This window comes from Capra hircus, chromosome 25 (genome assembly GCF_001704415.2).
Source record: "Capra hircus breed San Clemente chromosome 25, ASM170441v1, whole genome shotgun sequence".
Lineage (NCBI taxonomy): Eukaryota > Metazoa > Chordata > Mammalia > Artiodactyla > Bovidae > Capra > Capra hircus.
The window spans coordinates 35,711,798-35,728,691 of record NC_030832.1 but is presented as its reverse complement, the minus strand read 5'-3'; the positions used below and the strand labels follow the sequence as shown (position 1 = coordinate 35,728,691).

At 47.3% G+C, this 16,894-nt stretch overlaps 1 protein-coding gene across 7 annotated transcripts in view; it reads left to right on the top strand.

Moving 5' to 3' along the window:
- The window catches only part of CUX1 (cut like homeobox 1), a 361,373-nt gene that overhangs the window by 241,274 nt on the left and 103,205 nt on the right, over positions 1-16,894 (top strand). For all 7 annotated transcript variants that reach the window (XM_018040282.1, XM_018040281.1, XM_018040280.1 and 4 more), the window contains exon 9: positions 15,917-15,965. In XM_018040282.1, the coding sequence (XP_017895771.1) occupies positions 15,917-15,965 (49 nt within the window). The remainder of the gene's footprint in view (positions 1-15,916; positions 15,966-16,894) is intronic.

Genomic DNA, 16,894 nt, shown 5'->3' with positions numbered 1-16,894 from the left:
CCCCCTGTGTTTCCTTATCACCCATGATCATGAATGTGGCTAGCATTCTGGATCTTAGCTACTCACTCACATTGATCATTACTTCTACCTATTAATTGATCTTCTCTTGAGTTTTAGTGATTTCATTGTCCAGAAGTAATATAAATATATGAGCTAGATCCCATCAACTTCATTATTAATCATTTTTAACATGGTTTCAATAATTGAAAATTATTATTTCCTTCCCAATCCATTTCCTTATTATTTTTTATGATTTATTGTATCTTTAACTTGTCAGAATGTATTATAGCCTATGAGGTAAGGTATGTGTCTGTTTATTATTCTTCATACCTATTCTCAGCTTGCCCAATAATTCCTTCCTTCAGTATTTAACGCTGGACAAATCAGATGTAAATAATTACATATGTCTCTGGATTGCTGTCTGAAATTTCTTTCCATTGATCCAACTTTTCATCCTTATAAGTACCCAACTGTTTTAATAATGTTTCATTTTCTGTCTTGATACCTATAATATGTTTACTGCTATTGAGGTTACCTAAGTTTTCTATATGCATCTTACTGAGTTTTATAAATCAACTTGGAAGCTAAACTTATATTTATTTCTCTTTAAGACAACTGCACATAAGAAATGTCATCATTAGCTTTCTTTGTCACTAGCATTTTGTAATTTGATGTTCTATAGATGAATTTATGCCATGTTATTTTAATTCCCACATATTTAATATTTATATCCCTGTTATAGATGAAATCATTTATTTCATTTTCTAGTTATTCATTACTGGTACATAGAAGTGTCATTTTTTGTCTTTATCAGAAAACGTGGGGCTTTGCTGAATTCTTGGGTCATGGGTTCTCTGCTGTTTTGCTCCAATGAATCCTTTTGGACAAGCATGTAGCCATATTACCTATAAGTAGTGAATTTGTGTGCTTTTCTGACAACCAGAATACCTGATTCTCCTCTTTGATTCCTGTTTTTTAAAAGGAGCTCTCTCTTATCTGTCTGTGGAGAGCAGTGGAGGCTCTTGGTTTAAATGTCTGTCCTGTTTGAGACCCCGCACTCTTGTGATTCCCATTTAAATTCAGCTTTGACCTGGGTTTCAGATTCCATGTGACTGGAACCCTTCCTCTGTGTCATTTGGTGTGGTTCATTTTCTAGTAGGAAAATACTTCTATATATTGTGTTTCTTTCCGTTTTTATATTGCATATTTTATGGATTGTCTTACTTTGTGATTTAAGACAAGTTCAAGCTTGTGTTTTATTATTTACTACACCTCTAAGTATGACTTCTTTCTCTGTTATTTTGCTATATATAGTATTGGCTAGTGTGGCTTTAAAACCTTACCCTAGCCTTTTGAAAAAGTCTAGTTAATGTTTTCCTCTTTTGAGGTATGTTTCTGTTGCATTTTGTTAGGCTTGGGGTTTTCTTCCAATACATATTTTATTGCTATAGGTGAATTTGGCCTGGTTACATTTACCAGTATAACTCTTACCTTACGTTTTTATTTATTCTTAATACTCTTCTCCCCACCCCAATTCACATCATCTCTGTCAGAAACTTTCTGATCTATTTAAGAAAGATGGACTACAGAGCATAATTGACTCTCTGAATGTCCTGGGTCCTCCAGGCGAGCCCTGCCCCAGATCCCCCCTTTTTACTGAAATTCAGGGTCAACTGCAGAACTATTGAACCCTTTGGAAACCTTTTAAAAGCCACATATTTATTTTAAACTCTCTTACCATACTGCACTGCTATTACATTATATGTCAGGCATAGCAGCAAGTTACACTTCACTACATTAGCCTCACCTCCTGCAGTGAGACCCAGTCCTTCATAGAATACACTGAACCTGCACATTCCGGCTGGCGATTTCCTTAAAGTTGTTCAATTTTCCAAGGACCATGGGCTTCCCTGGTGGCTCAGACAGTAAACAGTCTGCCTGCAATGCAGGAAACCTGGGTTCGATCCCTGGATCAGGAAGATCCCCTGGAGAAGGGAATAGCTGCCCATTCCAGTATTCTTGCCTGGAGAACCCCATGGACAGAGGAGCCTGGCAGGCTACAGCCCACTGGGTCGCAAAGAGTTGGACATGACTGAGCAGCTAACACTTTAAACTTCTGAGGATCTCCTACTGCCTTCACAAAGCACCTGCTGCTCAGCAGGATTATCAACTACAGTGATAAGAATCCTTTTTTCTCTGGCACATGGTAAATATTTTTGCACAAACTTGAGGCTTGCTAGGTAGATCCTAAGGCACAAACATAGATACATTTTTATCATCACATTGTTTAACTTTTACTAAACTCAGAAATATACTTTCCAGGTATCCAGGGTCCTTCAATAAGGGTTAAACCCAGGGAGTGCCCTATCCTGTCATTTGGAAAGCTGACTGGATCCAGTTTCCTGCCCAGAAGCCCAGTGACATTGTACATCAGTGGTCACCGCACATAGCTGAGCTGTAAGGCAGTTATTTGCTGACTGTGTCTTCCCAACAGAGGGCCCTCAGGGTTCTATCCACTGAAGTTTTCCAACCAACCATGAACATACGGAAGAGGGTTTGGCTTGTCCAATAACAATCACTTCCAAAATGTGAATTCTCTAATAAAACCAGGAAGGTCATTCATTTGTTTAACTTCAAATTTTCATCACACTGACCTTCAAAAAGTATTCCAGGTGCCTTTAATACCAGACGCAGAATCAGTGAAGCTCTTAGATTAAAACCTGGGAATTCGAGCTTAGAGTTCCATGGGAAAGATGCCTCTTTAAGACTTGGATTTGAATTAAAGCTCAACAACTCAATAACCTGACGTGACTAAGACATTCCCCGCATAGGACTTTCTGAGTTCAGTGTTACTGTGACGCCCTGATGTTCTGTTTGCTTGGCAACAAGGAAAAACTTTATGTTGCAATTAACTTTGCTATTTTTTTCCCTTATGTCTAAGTATCATGAACTTCCTTTGTGGTATTTTAGTGATTAGACAGGATGGAGGGTGTTCTTAAAGATTCATGGCCAAACCCGATGATGTCAGACCAAAGGGAAGGGACGGTCTTCGTGGGGCCAGCAAGTCTGGCCCCGTCTGAATTGTTTGTCTAACACTTCACAAGTAGAAGAGGAACCACTGAATTATTCATTTTCAAGTTGCCCTAAAAAAAGGCACTTACGCTGCCGAATTGCAGACTCTCGGTGCCAGCAAGAGGAAGAGGAAGGATGCTGTCTTTCCTTGGGACAGGCCACTGCCGTCGGCTGCCTGGTTCTCCAGTTTCACTTCCCGACCCTGTGGGGTGAAGGAGACAAACCACCAGCTGCCTTAAGTGCAGGGCAGTTAAGGGGGCGGGGGCCATGGACAGATGCTACCAGGGCCTCCGAAGCCGCAGGTGAGCCAAGTGCTGGATTGATGGGGGGAGACCAGTAGAGGGGAGGCTCTGCAAGCAGCTCTGAAGGGCCAGGAGGTGTGGTCAGAAGTCCCCGGGGCGTAGAAGAGATCCGGAGGACAGCCTGGGGCCTTGAGGTGGGCCCGAGAAGTCCCAGGAAATCATCTCAGCCTTGGACTTGGAGGGGAAGGGAACAGAGCGTAATAACTAGAATTCAACTGGAGAGGTTTCCTTATTCTGAGTTTTAACTTCTCTGCCACCAAACCTTCTCTTAACAATTCCTACCACATAGTACTTAGGAGAGAAAGGGGGTAATTAGAATCCCTCACAGTCCCGCATAAACGCCGGGTTCTTACCCTGGACTGCTGCTTTCTGTGACCTTGAGCTTCTTGGTCACCACTCACCCCCACCCTCAGTTTCCCCGCCTGTGAAATCCAAGCAGCATCCTCCTGTCCACCTGCAGTGGTGGCACGTCCCCTGTGCCCTCGGGAGATGGTACGATGCACAGGATCAGGGGCACCTGTCAGCCCAAGGCAGAGTGCTTACAGGTCAGGCCAACAGGGAAAAGAAAAATCTGAAAGGAGGCTCCGAAAGTGTGAAAGCTCACATGGGGCAGGCCATGCTCCAACCACCAAAAAGACCTACTTCTTAAACATCTGGAGGAAAGAAACAGCACCCTGGGTCCCCTGGGGGACCTGATGCTCAGGGTGGCGGCCTCGGCTCCCTCCAGATCCCGCGTGGAGGCAGCTGCTGGGAGCCCCTTTCCTGGAGGGAGGAAGGTTGGGATTCCTGTGTCCCCTCCAGAATCCACTTACTCTGTATCAAAGAGAGATACTCATGGATGATTTTTCAATCACGTTCTCCTTGCAAAAGTGTGCCGTTCATACACGCGTTTTTCCTTCCCTTTGATGAAGTTAACGGAGATACTAAGAGGTAACTGACTTGACTAAAACTAGCAAAGTACTCCTCATCTGTATTCTTTCCCAGGGGCCACTCTGTAGCATCCTGCCTGTCTCTGCACGGGCCTTCTGGTCACCTCATTTCTGTGCCCACGGTGGTCAACAGCCTACCGACTTTATGGTTGACAAGTTATAATGGAGAGACACTAAACTACTGTGATGGTCTGTGCTTTTTTAATCACCTTATAATTTTGTTTTTTTGTTTGTTTGCTTGTTATTATGTTCAATTTCTGGCATACAGTAGAGGACAGAACCCCTAGGTGCCTGCTGGACAATTCCAGCCTTGCTTTCCTGGCCCACCTGTCATTACTGCCATTTTATCTTGAAGCTCCTTCCAGAATCTTTTCCCTTCACCTCTAGATGGTTTGGCCTGTAGAGCCTCGCATTCAGGACTCTTATTCTTTAATATAGCCACCATACTATTATCATAGGTGGTCCAGTTGTAAAGAATCCTTCTGCCAGTGCAGGAGATGCAAGAGATGCGGGTTCAATCCTTGGGTCATGAAGAGCTCCTGGAGGAGGAAATGGCAACCCACTCCAGTATTCTTGTCTGGAGAATTCCATGGACAGAAGAGCCTGGCAGGCTACAGTCCATGAGGCCACAAACAGTCAAGACGCAACTGAGCACGCACACTATTATCACATCAGAAGTTAACTTCTTTATATCATCAATACTTAAATTTCTAATTACCCCTAAACATTATACATGAAAATTTTTAAGTTGTTTTGACTCAGGATCCAAATTAAGACCCACACATTGCAATTGGTTGGTATATCTTTTAAGTCTCATCCATTTTTATTGATCCATCTCTTTTTCTTTTCCTGTCAACCTGTTTGGAAGAGAAACCAGCTTACTTGCCCTGAAGAGTTTCCCACAATCTCTATGTAGTTTAGATGTAGTTTCAGATGTAGTTTAGCTTGTTCCTCTGTCCTCTCATCCCTGCAAGTTTGTAGCTGAACCCAGAGGTCTGATAAGATTTAGACTGGAGTTTGGGAGCAAAACCTACTTCCTAGGCAGTTGTGATTATAATCTGTTGTCTTGGGTGTTGAAAATTAGCTGTGACCAGAAAAGAAAGATCCTGATTTTCATGTACAACAATAATAATGAGTGTGTGCGTGGGTTTATGAAGTTTTCTTTTTACCCTCCATCAATATTCTTATTTCATCCTTGTGCCAGTTTCTTTGACAGAGGCCACGCTATTCCTCCCAGACAGATGACTGTCACGCTCCCAGATCTGCCCAAGGTCAAAGGACCAGGAGGCAGTGGGAGGGAGTCTGGCCTGTCTACCTGCCATGCCAGCCACATTCTGGTAACTCTAGCCCAAGGTGTCATCACTCCATCCTACTTGTGACCCCTGGCACTTGATTTAAGGGAAGAAAAGGATTTTCACACCAGACTGCTCCTCCTGGCTTTTAGAGCCACAGTTTTAGAGAACGTGAGAGAAATGGCAAGAGGCATCTGAAGTTAATCCAGATGCTTATCCCAAGAGGCTTCCACGACCTCAGGAGCAGCAGTCTTGTGAGCTAATTCTCCAGCCATGGCTGTCCCCGGGGCTCTACCCTGCGAGGACTGAGCCTGTGTGATGGTCACAGGCAGTTTCTGATCATAGCAGGTTGTACTTCGGGGAGTGACTCAGATTAAACTAAAGGAGGATTTATTTAAATTATTTCGTGTAAGCAAGTCAGTTAAATAGTAGGGCCAGAAGGGAAATTTCCTTCCCATTTGGTATTGATGAGGCTTCACCAAAATTGATTTTAATCATTACTTGTATCACTGACATTTAAATATAACAGTCATCAGAAGGAACAAATTGTGGTTAATTCCTGAACAAGCAGAGGTGACCTTCTGGCCGTTTAACTGTCTCTTGATACAGTTTTATTTGCAACGAGAGTAAAAACCACTGTTTCCTGAGGGTCTGACACAGCGGTCAAGCTCTACAACTGTTTCTCTGTCCAGACCTCGACTTGATCAGAGAGGGAGGGTCCACTCTGGGGTGACACGTTTGACTGGGGGCTTGAATGGATGCCAGGTAGTTTCACCCCAAAGCAGAGGTGGCCTAACCCGGGTGGAAAATGAGAGACAGGACCCATCATACAGCTGGGGATTGTCAAGAAAACCCTTCCACAAAGGATGCTTTCTTCTCCCACCTCCCCAGCCAATCCATGTCGAGTCCTGTTTGTACCCAGCTCTGTGGGCCCCAGGAGGGACGGGGAGTAACGGGGAGCAACAGGGAGATGAGCCAACAGCCCTGCCCTCTGGCAACTCATGCTCCCAAGAACCCGGGTCTATAGATACTTTTTCTTCCAGGGTAAGTGTTTGCCTCCTCTTTCAAGGGCTACAAAAAGTGGTCAGAAAAACTAAGTATTTTCCTTCTGCCAAAACAACTTACAGACTCTTTCCTTGAAAGTCATATTTACAACTTGGCAAAACAGCCCTCCACTTTCTGCTGTTTAGAATCCCAGCCAGTGAGTTGTTGCCTGTCACATGCAGGGTGGACTCGAGGAAGTGAAGGCGTCGTAGGTCTGCGTCATTCATCAGCCAGGATTTAGGGAGCGCCTGCTGTGTTCTCTGGGATCATGGCCACAAATAAACAAGCCATCAGTATCTGAACAAGGTACTCAGAGGCAGAAATAAGTGCAATAAAAATAAATGAGCAGATGACGGGGAGCAGGGCTGCCAGGAGACCCTCAGAAGACAGTGGGCCTTGGAGCCAAGGCCTAGATGGCGACAGCAGCAGCATGTGGAGCTCAGCAGCAGGGACAGCTGTGCGGACAAGCGTGGTGGCTCTAAGGAACAGAATAAGGCTAGAGAACCCACAAGAGCGTTTGTCAATTGAGCCACAAAAGGAAATGTGCACAGAATGCATGTCACTCGCAGACTAAAGCCTCGGCCCCACCTCGGCGGCGCTGAGGGAGCAGTTGTGCACTTGGGCCTCTTTGTCCGGATGGCTGGACAAGCGGGAAATGAAACTGGAAAAGGAGCCGAGGTGTTGATGAGAGGTGGCCCCCAGGGGTCCTGGCCCAGAGGACACTGGGAGGGAGGGCGCTGGGGAGCAGCTCTCGAGCCCATCACACTGCCTAAGGCACACTGGCTGTGAACTCTGCCCCGGGAGCAGGAGGTGGCCAAGGGCTCGCCTGCCAGGCAACATGTTGAGACCAATGGGTGGAATGTGGGCTCAGGTTTTTTGAGAATAATATCGTCAAATCTGTGATGGCTCACTCTGTCTACAAAAAGAAAGAAATGCTTTCAAAGTACTTTGTATGACTTTACCTGACAAAGAGGAGACAAAAGAAATCAGAGGCCAGTCTCACTTATAAATATTTATGGGGGAAAAATACTCAATAAAATATTAGCAAATAGAACTCAGGAGCGTGTTAAGTGCATAATATCCACAACCAAATAGGGGGCAAGTGACTGTCAGTATAATTTACCATTTTAGCGAGTCAGCGAAGAACCTTCTAATTAGCTTCATAAATGCTTAAAAGGTACTTAATAAAATCAGTGTCCTTCTTTTATTAAAAAGTCTTAATAAAATACGAACAGTTGGCTGTCGCATTAACAAAATACAAACACATGTATTTAAAGCCCAAAATGAGCAAAGCGTTTGATGGTAAACCAGTGGAGACCTCACCTGTGATGTCAGCCACCATCTGACATTAGGCAAGGGTCCCCACTGTCACCCTAGCTATGTGTCTGTGCTCTGCTGTCATGAGAGAAAGAAATAGGAGGCATAGAAGGGGCAGGAAGAGGCTGGCCTCATGACATGGTTGGGGTGGTTGCCATGGAAACACAAGCTTGATGGACTCCCACCCCGTGTGGTCTGGTTCAGTCTGGTTGTGCCTCCCTCTGCCCGCTGTTCTCTGCCTCCTTCAGGTTGCAGACCAGAGGTCCTCTCCTCCTGTTTGCAAAGCCTGCTGTCCCTCCTTCTGGGCTGTCCTGCACCCAAATTCCCTGGTGTCGTCACTTCCCTGCGCCCACCTGAGCAGGCAGTAACAGGGTCTCCCGTCTTTGAACTCCTGGGATATATGGCGTCCATCCCTGTGGTCCCAGTAAGGTGAATGTCAGTGCCCTGTGCACTACCAACCCAGGATGTTTGTTTCCCCATCGGACGTGGCACATAGTAGGTGCTCTGTAAGCATCACTGAGGGCAAGCTGCCCCAACTCCACTCACACCCCTGGGCCTCAGGCTGGTGCCACCTCCTTCCTGTGCAGCCTTGCCCTGCCTGTCACACTGGACTCAGACCAGCCTTTCCTCTCCTGAGACTAAGTCCCACCTGTGTGCCTGTGTGCAGGCGGAAGAGGCCCTTTTTCTGAAGACCCTCAACCCCTATTAAGGCGATTCCAGCCCTATAGCCAAGACACCTCCTCATCCCTGGCCCTCTGGCTCCTCCTCCTCTTCGTTTTCCCACCAGTTCTTATTGCATGCGGTCCAGCAAGCCCTGCTTCTGGGCTCCTCTGCTCCTTTGTGCTGGGAGCCAGGTCTGGAGACTGACCCGCCTTCCTGATGAGCCAGGTGGCAGATATAGCGTCCACTGGGTGGGGCAAGCATTCACTTTACCAAGCATACTGGAACTTTTTGCTTGTTTTTACATCAGGGAGAATGGATCTTATAGATATTTCTTCTTCTTTTGTTTTTCTTTTATTGTTTTGTTTTTTTGACTGCATCACACAGCTTGCAAGATCTTAGTTCCCCCACCAGGGATTGAACCTTCCTCTCTTCAGTGAAAGCAAAGGGTCCTACCCCCCAGACTGCCAGGGAAATCCCAGATATTTCTTCTTTTGATGCCTAAGAACTTTACAATCTAGAATTGAGGCTCTTGACCTGGATCCAAGAAAATACACTGACCCTTAAAGTTCGCCCCGGATGCTTTTTCAACTGCCTTGTAGATTTACTTTGCTTAAATAGCTCCTGAAGTTGCAGGTTTGTTTGGGATTGAAATATGCTCCACCCTTGCCCTGGTGCCATCCCTCAGCACTCGGGAGACTAGTGTGAAAGGAAACACAGGGTTTCCATCATGGATATGATTTCCCTGCCGTCAGCCTTGACTGTGTCCTTTCAAGTTCCTCATAAAAAATCATGTGCCAGCCCAGAGACTACCCTGGAATGATCTGTGGGGAACTGATTGAATGAAACTGCATATTCCAGGCCAGGCTGAAATGATCCACAGTCTGAAGCCAGAGCAGAGCACAATGCTGCTCTGGTTAATAGTTCAGTGAAAGCTGTTTTGTCAGCTCGTAAAAAGGTGAGAGAACGTAATCTTTATAATAAATAGTTTTGCTGAGCAAACAATAACGTGCAGTTATTATGGACTTTGGAAAATAAATGATTTTAGACTAACGTCAGGCTCCAGCTCCAACCCACTGACGTGGTAGTTGAGCCTGCGAAACAAAAAGAAGGAACCTCCCCCCCCCCCGCCCCGGGAATATTGTTGACCGCCCTGCTATGAGAGCACATGCCATCTAATTCATAACTGTTCTTTTCAGATAACATTTCCAGTTGCTTTTTTAACCCCTGGGCACTTTCATGTTACTTACTGAGGGCAGTTTGTCTGGTAGGATTCATGTTGTTGGGGAGGGAGGGGGGCAGCAGCAGCTTGGCAAGGAGTGGGTTCTACTGACTCAGTGGCAGACAAGTTATAAGATTCTACCAGCATTGACAAATCTGCCAGCGCCAAGGGCTGCACTTCACGTCTCCAAGAGCCCTGATCACATTTTGGTACCCAGTGGGTTGTGTTTTTCATCTCCCCTTTTAAAAAGCATGCCCCCTTGGAAAGGTACATCACTGAGCCTACAGACCTCTATAGTCATCATCTGAACTTTTCCTTGCCCACTGCATCTCTGGTTCTTAGCACTGTCTCCTGTGGCTCTGGTCCCATCTAGCTCCCCTGGGCCCTGCTGTCTTCAGGGGAGCTGGTGTTGAATTCCCTGGCCCTGGAACAGCAGGGCTCAGTGTTGGCATTATCATCTGAAAGCTCTGGAAATACGAGACCTGCTCTCATAATGAAAGGTAAGGACCGCACTTGTTATCACATTCAGTATTTTGGTCAGTTTAGCAGTTGCCTAGTAACCAAAGTTAAACTGACGAGAAGATGGAAAAACTTGAAATTCATTTCCAGAGATCACTGCAGAATGCCAAAAAGACACCTTCCTGTTTAAATGTGGCTAATTTTTTTTTAATCAGTGACTTGAAATCTTTCAGAGATGATACATTGTTTTCTGGGTATTAGGTATTGTAATGACCAAACAAAACCATTCACCTAGGAGGCACTCAGGCCCCCCCAGGCCCCTAAATCTGGCTGGATCTGGATATCACTTCCCAGATCCCACAGGTCCCAGCTTTGCCGACCTAGCCTCTATGTGAAGCCAGATCACTGAGAATACCTCTCGTTCCTAGCCCAGGCCTGTGTCTGACCTTGTCCTGACCCCATGGCCAATGGCAGTGGCCAGTCAAGGAGTGAGGGGTGGATTAAAAATAAGTGAGTGTGGGTCCCCAGACAGTCACATTTCTACCCTTAATCTCCAGAACAGAAGTTGGGGCATTTTACCAGGAGGATCACCTCCTCCTAATGCTGAGAATTAAAGGCAAAGCCCTGGGAATTTCCTGGAGGTCCAGTGGTTAGGACTTCAAGCTTCCACTGCAGGAGGCATAGGTTTGATCCCTAGTCAGAGAACTAAGATCCTGCAAGCCACACAGCATGGAGAAAGGAAGGAAGGAATGAAAGAAAGAAAAAGGAAAGAAAGCAAGGTGCAGCTCTGGCCAAAGAGTTTTCCTGGTGGAAAGGCACTATCAGTTTATTCTGGAGACCTAGGGTCATTCCCTGCCTTTCCTTCCTTCACTCAGCAAAATGCACTGAACATTGCTGTGTGTCTTTTTTTGATTCATCCTGAGAAATACACAGCAGGTCTGCCTCTCTATGCGCCCCATCTCCCTGTGTACACTGCCAGGAAGAGTAGCTGGTAACCCCAGGAAAAACAAGGCCCCAGAAGAGGACACTCCTCTCTGGAAGGCAATCAGATGGGCCTGTCATATGAAATACGTGTAAAAAAATACACTCGAGGAAACATAAAGCAAAACCAAGGAATAACTTAATAATGGAGTGGGAATGACAGGTATGAGAGACAGAAAAACTAAACCAAGGAAACAGAGAGGAGATGGATCCCAGGCTGAGCACAGTTACAGGGGATCAAGCTGAAGAGCTGTCCAGAGGGGCAGGAGAGGATCAGTTCAGTTCAGTTCAGTTCAGTCGCTCAGTCGTGTCCGACTCTTTGCCACCCCATGAATCACAGCACGCCAGGCCTCCCTGTCCGTCACCATCTCCCGGAGTTCACTCAGACTCGCGTCCATTGAGTCAGTGATGCCATCCAGCCATCTCATCCTCGGTCGTCCCCTTCTTCTCCTGCCCCTAATCCCCCACAGCATCAAAGTCTTTTCCAATGAGTCAACTCTTCGCATGAGGTGGCCAAAGTACTGGAGTTTCAGCTTTAGCATCATTCCTTCCAAAGAAATCCCAGGGTTGATCTCCTTCAGAATGGACTGGTTGGATCTCCTTGCAGTTCAAGGGACTCTCAAGAGTCTTCTCCAATACCATAGTTCAAAAGCATCAATTCTTCAGCGCTCAGCCTTCTTTACAGTCCAAATCTCACATCCTTACATGACTACTGGAAAAACCATAGCCTTGACTAGACGGACCTTAGTCGGCAAAGTAATGTCTCTGCTTTTGAATATACTATCTAGGTTGGTCATAACTTTTCTTCCAAGGAGTAAGCATCTTTTAATTTCATGGCTGCCGTCACCATCTGCAGTGATTTTGGAGCCCCAAAAAATAAAGTCTGACACTGTTCCCACTGTTTCCCATGGAGTGATGGGACCAGATGCCATGATCTTCATTTTCTGAATGTTGAGCTTTAAGCCAACTTTTTCACTTTCCTCTTTCACTTTCATCAAGAGGCTTTTTAGTTCCTCTTCACTTTCTGCCGTAAGGATGGTGTCATCTGCATATCTGAGATTACTGGTATTTCTCCCAGCAATCTTGATTCCAGCTTGTGTTTCTTCCAGTCCAGCATTTCTCATGATGTACTCTGCATATAAGTTAAATAAGCAGGGTGACAATATACAGCCTTGACGTACTCCTTTTCCTATTTGGAACCAGTCTGTTGTTCCATGTCCAGTTCTAACTGTTGCTTCCTGGCCTGCATACAGATTTCTCAAGAGGCAGGTGAGGTGGTCTGTTATTCCCATCTCTTTCAGAATTTTCCACAGTTTATTGTGATCCAGACAGTCAAAGGCTTTGGCATAGTCAATAAAGCAGAAATAGATGTTTTTCTGGAACTCTCTTGCTTTTTCCATGATCCAGCGGATGTTGGCAATTTGATCTCTGGTTCCTCTGCCTTTTCTAAAACCAGCTTGAACATCAGAAGTTCACGGTTCACGTATTGCTGAAGCCTAGCTTGGAGAATTTTGAGCATTACTTTACTAGCATGTGAGATGAGTGCAATTGTGCGGTACTTTGAGCATTCTTTCAGTTCAGTTCAGTTCAGTTGCTCAGTTGTGTCCGACTCTTTGCGACCCCATGAATCGCAGCACGCCAGGCCTGCCTGTCCATCACCATCTCCCGGAGTTCACTCAGACTCACATCCATTGAATCCATGATGCCATCCAGCCATCTCATCCTCTGTCGTCCCCTTCTCCTCCTGCCCCCAATCCCTCCCAGCATCAGAGTCTTTTCCAATGAGTCAACTCTTCACATGAGGTGGCCAAAGTACTGGAGCTTCAGCTTCAGCATCATTCCTTCCAAAGAAATCCCAGGGCTGATCTCCTTTAGGATGGACTGGTTGGATCTCCTTGCAGTCCAAGAGACTCTCAAGAGTCTTCTCCAACACCACAGTTCAAAAGCATCAATTCTTCGGCGCTCAGCCTTCTTCACAGTTCAACTCTCACATCCATACATGACCATAGGAAAAACCATAGCCTTGACTAGATGGACCTTAGTTGGCAAAGTAATGTCTCTGCTTTTGACTAGGTTGGTCATAACTTTTCTTCCAAGGAGTAAGCGTCTTTTAATTTCATGGCTGCAAAATAGGACACAGCAAATGGAGGGAAAGTTTGGACAACATGAAGGGCGGAGAGGGGTGTGCCGACAGTAGCCAGATAATGGGAGAGCCAAACTAAGCAGAAGACTATCTAAATAACGGAGATAATTTAGCCAGAATTAAAGAGGAAGGGGTTCGTGAAGATACAACAGGAGAAATTCAGGAAACCCTCCCTGAGGCCGGTGCTCAGGATCTCTGCTCCCCCAGCCCTGGCCGTTCCCCATCCACCTGCTGGGTCCTGCAGCCACCAGCTCCCCAACATGCTCCAGAGAGAAGGGAGACAGGGCCCCTGGAGGTCTTATTTCGGGTGCTCAGTAGCCAAGCGTTTCTGTCTGCCTCTTGTAAATGCAGCCCCGGCAGACTTTATAGGAGCCACATCTGCCCGCACCTGTCCTGTGGCCAGGGAGTTGTAGGTGTCTCGAAACATTCACGGACCAAGTAAGTGAGTGTCCAAATGATTCCAGCAGCTGGCGGGCTGGGTGAGTGGCCGCATGGATCTGGACTTGGTGAATAAGTAGTGAATAACTGATTTAAGTTCAAAGCTGCATTTAAAAGTAGTGATTTGCCTTAGGAGAAGGTTGTTGACTTTTCATTGTCTCGCATACACAATGAAGTCTGTGCTCCATCAGCAGGGGGTCCCCTTTTCTGCCACTAGCAGATCTTAACACTTTCCATGATGGTTTTACCCTCCAGATTCACGGCAGTTTCTCTCTAATATCCTGAAGGTTTCTTTTTGAAATGGTGCAAGGAGATGTTTCACAATTGAAGCCACCCCAAGCCTACCCCCAGCCCCCAGCATTTCCCTGTGGAGCCCCAGTTTGAGTGTTTGTCTTAGAGACACTGCCTCCTTCACCAAGTTGCCCTAAAAATAGCTTCATTTAACCAGACCATTTGGTGAGGTGTTTCAGACTTTTCTCTGATGAGTCTGAAAGCAGCATACTGTTTCAAACAGATACCATGATCTGTGAACCTGATCACCAGCGTCTGATACCTTGTTCAGGCTGCTGAGAGTTGATGAGATTGCCTGGAATCGCAGGGCACGCCTAAAGGCTGGGAAAGCCTCAGGGCCACAGGAGGGAACACACGATGCAGCAAATAGCTAAAACAGACCGGCCAGGGCCTGAGTGGCTCTGTATTAAGGGTAGGCGGTTAGGACCAGAGAATGAGGGTGGGTGGTTAGGACCAGAGAAGCAAGTTTGGGGAACAGAAGAACCCTGGAGTCAGCCTGTCCGGGCGCCCCGACCTGCCCCAGTGGGTAGACTGGCTGACCAGCCCATCACTGGAGGGACCAGCTGCATTCAGGACCCTGACCATTGGCTGAACACCAAGCCCTGTGCCAGCAGGGATGAGGGTGGAGGAGACATATACTGGTGGGGAGACTGTGCTGCCTCCTGAGATGGCGCCACTGGCAGGGTTGGGGGAGGGGTGGAAGTAGGAGACGAGGTTCCCAGAGGTGGAGGGTGACAGGACAGGCAGTATAGGTCCAGGCTACACAGGGGTCCATATGTGGTGAGACAAGTTGGAGCAGAGGTCTGTGGATGGGGGCCAAGAGCCTCGATACAGAAGGACAGCCAAGGGAGGCCAGCAGGCAAGCCGTCCAGCGGGGAGGGGTGGGCCTGAGTCCTGCAGGTCCCCACAGGGCATGGAGTGAGGCAGCCCCCGCCGGAGGAGGCCTGTGCTGTATGTTCCATCCCCTTTCACGGAGGGTACTGAACCTCTCACAGGTAGCAGTCTTGACCTTGACCTCCTCTCTGGGGCCACCATTGGGACCTGTCTGGGGCAGCGACTCCCCTGGGAGTTCTGTTCAAACCTGCAACAGACTTTTGGAATTGTCCTTCTCAGTAGAACTCTGAGCATGGTTCCTCTCTCTCTCATGATGTTGTATGTTGGAAACATATATGTGCCTTCAAATTACTCAAGAAAGGACTTTCAGAACAGGGGGGAAAAAAAAAAAAAAGCACCTGGCAACTCCCTGTGTGTGAGCAGGCTCGGAGGTGGGGTGTGGCGGTGACTCAGCTGGTTCGTGGTGCCGCCAGCAGAGCCCCCATCCTGCATCCCCAGCCTTTCCCCACCTCCCCCCACCTGTCCATGGTTCTCTCAGCCCTGGCAAACTTCTACTCATCCTTCAAAACCCAGCTCACACATCACCTCCTCTGAGACCTTCCTGATTCCCTCCGCCAAGGAGAATCCATCTCTGACTCCTCTGTTTCTCCAGAGCTCTCTGTTCAGGGCTCTGTTCAGGGCTCTCTTGGCAGGAGCCACTGTCTCCCCAAGGAGACTGGGTGCCCCTCAAGAGCACACCAGCTTTTTCCCTCGACGTAAGCCCACCTCCTTCCAGCAGGCATCAGTGTCCCCTCGCAGGTCTGCAGGCCCCCCACCCCGACACTGGCCTGGCCTGTGTGCCCATGGGCCATGCTGCCAAGTTGGGAACAGTGGTGGCCCCTGAGCCTGCCTCACCCATTGACTAACCTGCTCTCTCCCTCTCACCTCCCCAGGGCCGACGAAATTGAAATGATCATGACGGACCTTGAAAGAGCAAACCAGGTAGGATGTTTGATGGCTTCAGACATAAAATCACAAGAGCATAGCCCTTTCTGTCCTCATGGAAGAGGCTTCTCTCTAAGTCAGGAAGCCAGTTAGTCTTGTATTTTTCACATACACCTATCAAAGTTGATGCTTTTTCTGATGCCATGAGCTATACACAAGAAGTCCCAGGTGTGATTTCCTTGGGAAAGTCTCTGATACGGTCCCTGCATCCCAGGCATCTCATGGTGATGCTTTTTCTCTTCCTTCATCCATTTCTTAAGTCTCTACACTCTTCCCGTGACAGCTGTTATGCAGCAGAGTTTATACCAACACATTAACCCTGCAGCAAAGTCTGTGCCTCCACCTTCTAATGGATTGAGCCACTTTCTCTGGAGAAGGCTTCCAGCCAGCGGGCCCTCTCAGCTGATTCTTAGTCGTCACAGTGCTTTGTGGAACGCACCCCCAGCACTGTGTCCCACACAGAATAGGCACCCAGTACCCTAAAAACGGGGCTTCCCAGGCAGTGCTAGTTGCAAAGAACCCACGTGCCGATGCAGGAGACATAAGAGACATGGGTTCGGTCCCTGGGTCGAGAAGATCCTCTGGAGGAGGACATGGCAACCCACTCCAATGTTCTTGCCTGGAGAACCCAGTGGGCAGAGGAGCCTGATGGGCTATAGTCCTTGGGGTCACAAAGACTCGGGCACAACTGAGGAGACTTGGCAGGTACGCACGCACACATCCCGTGGCTGTAAATACGGAGCTGCCACCCTGCCGAGCCCGGCCTTTCCCCAAGAACTCTGCAGAAGAGGAAAACATTTTGCTTCAGCAAATGGTATTACTGCTTTGAAAAGGAAGGGGTCTCCTTGTTTTATTTTATTCTAGTCTATTTTTTAGTGGAGAGAAGCAGCCAGAGCTGGGTTAGTTTTCTCAGCCCCAGAAGGCCA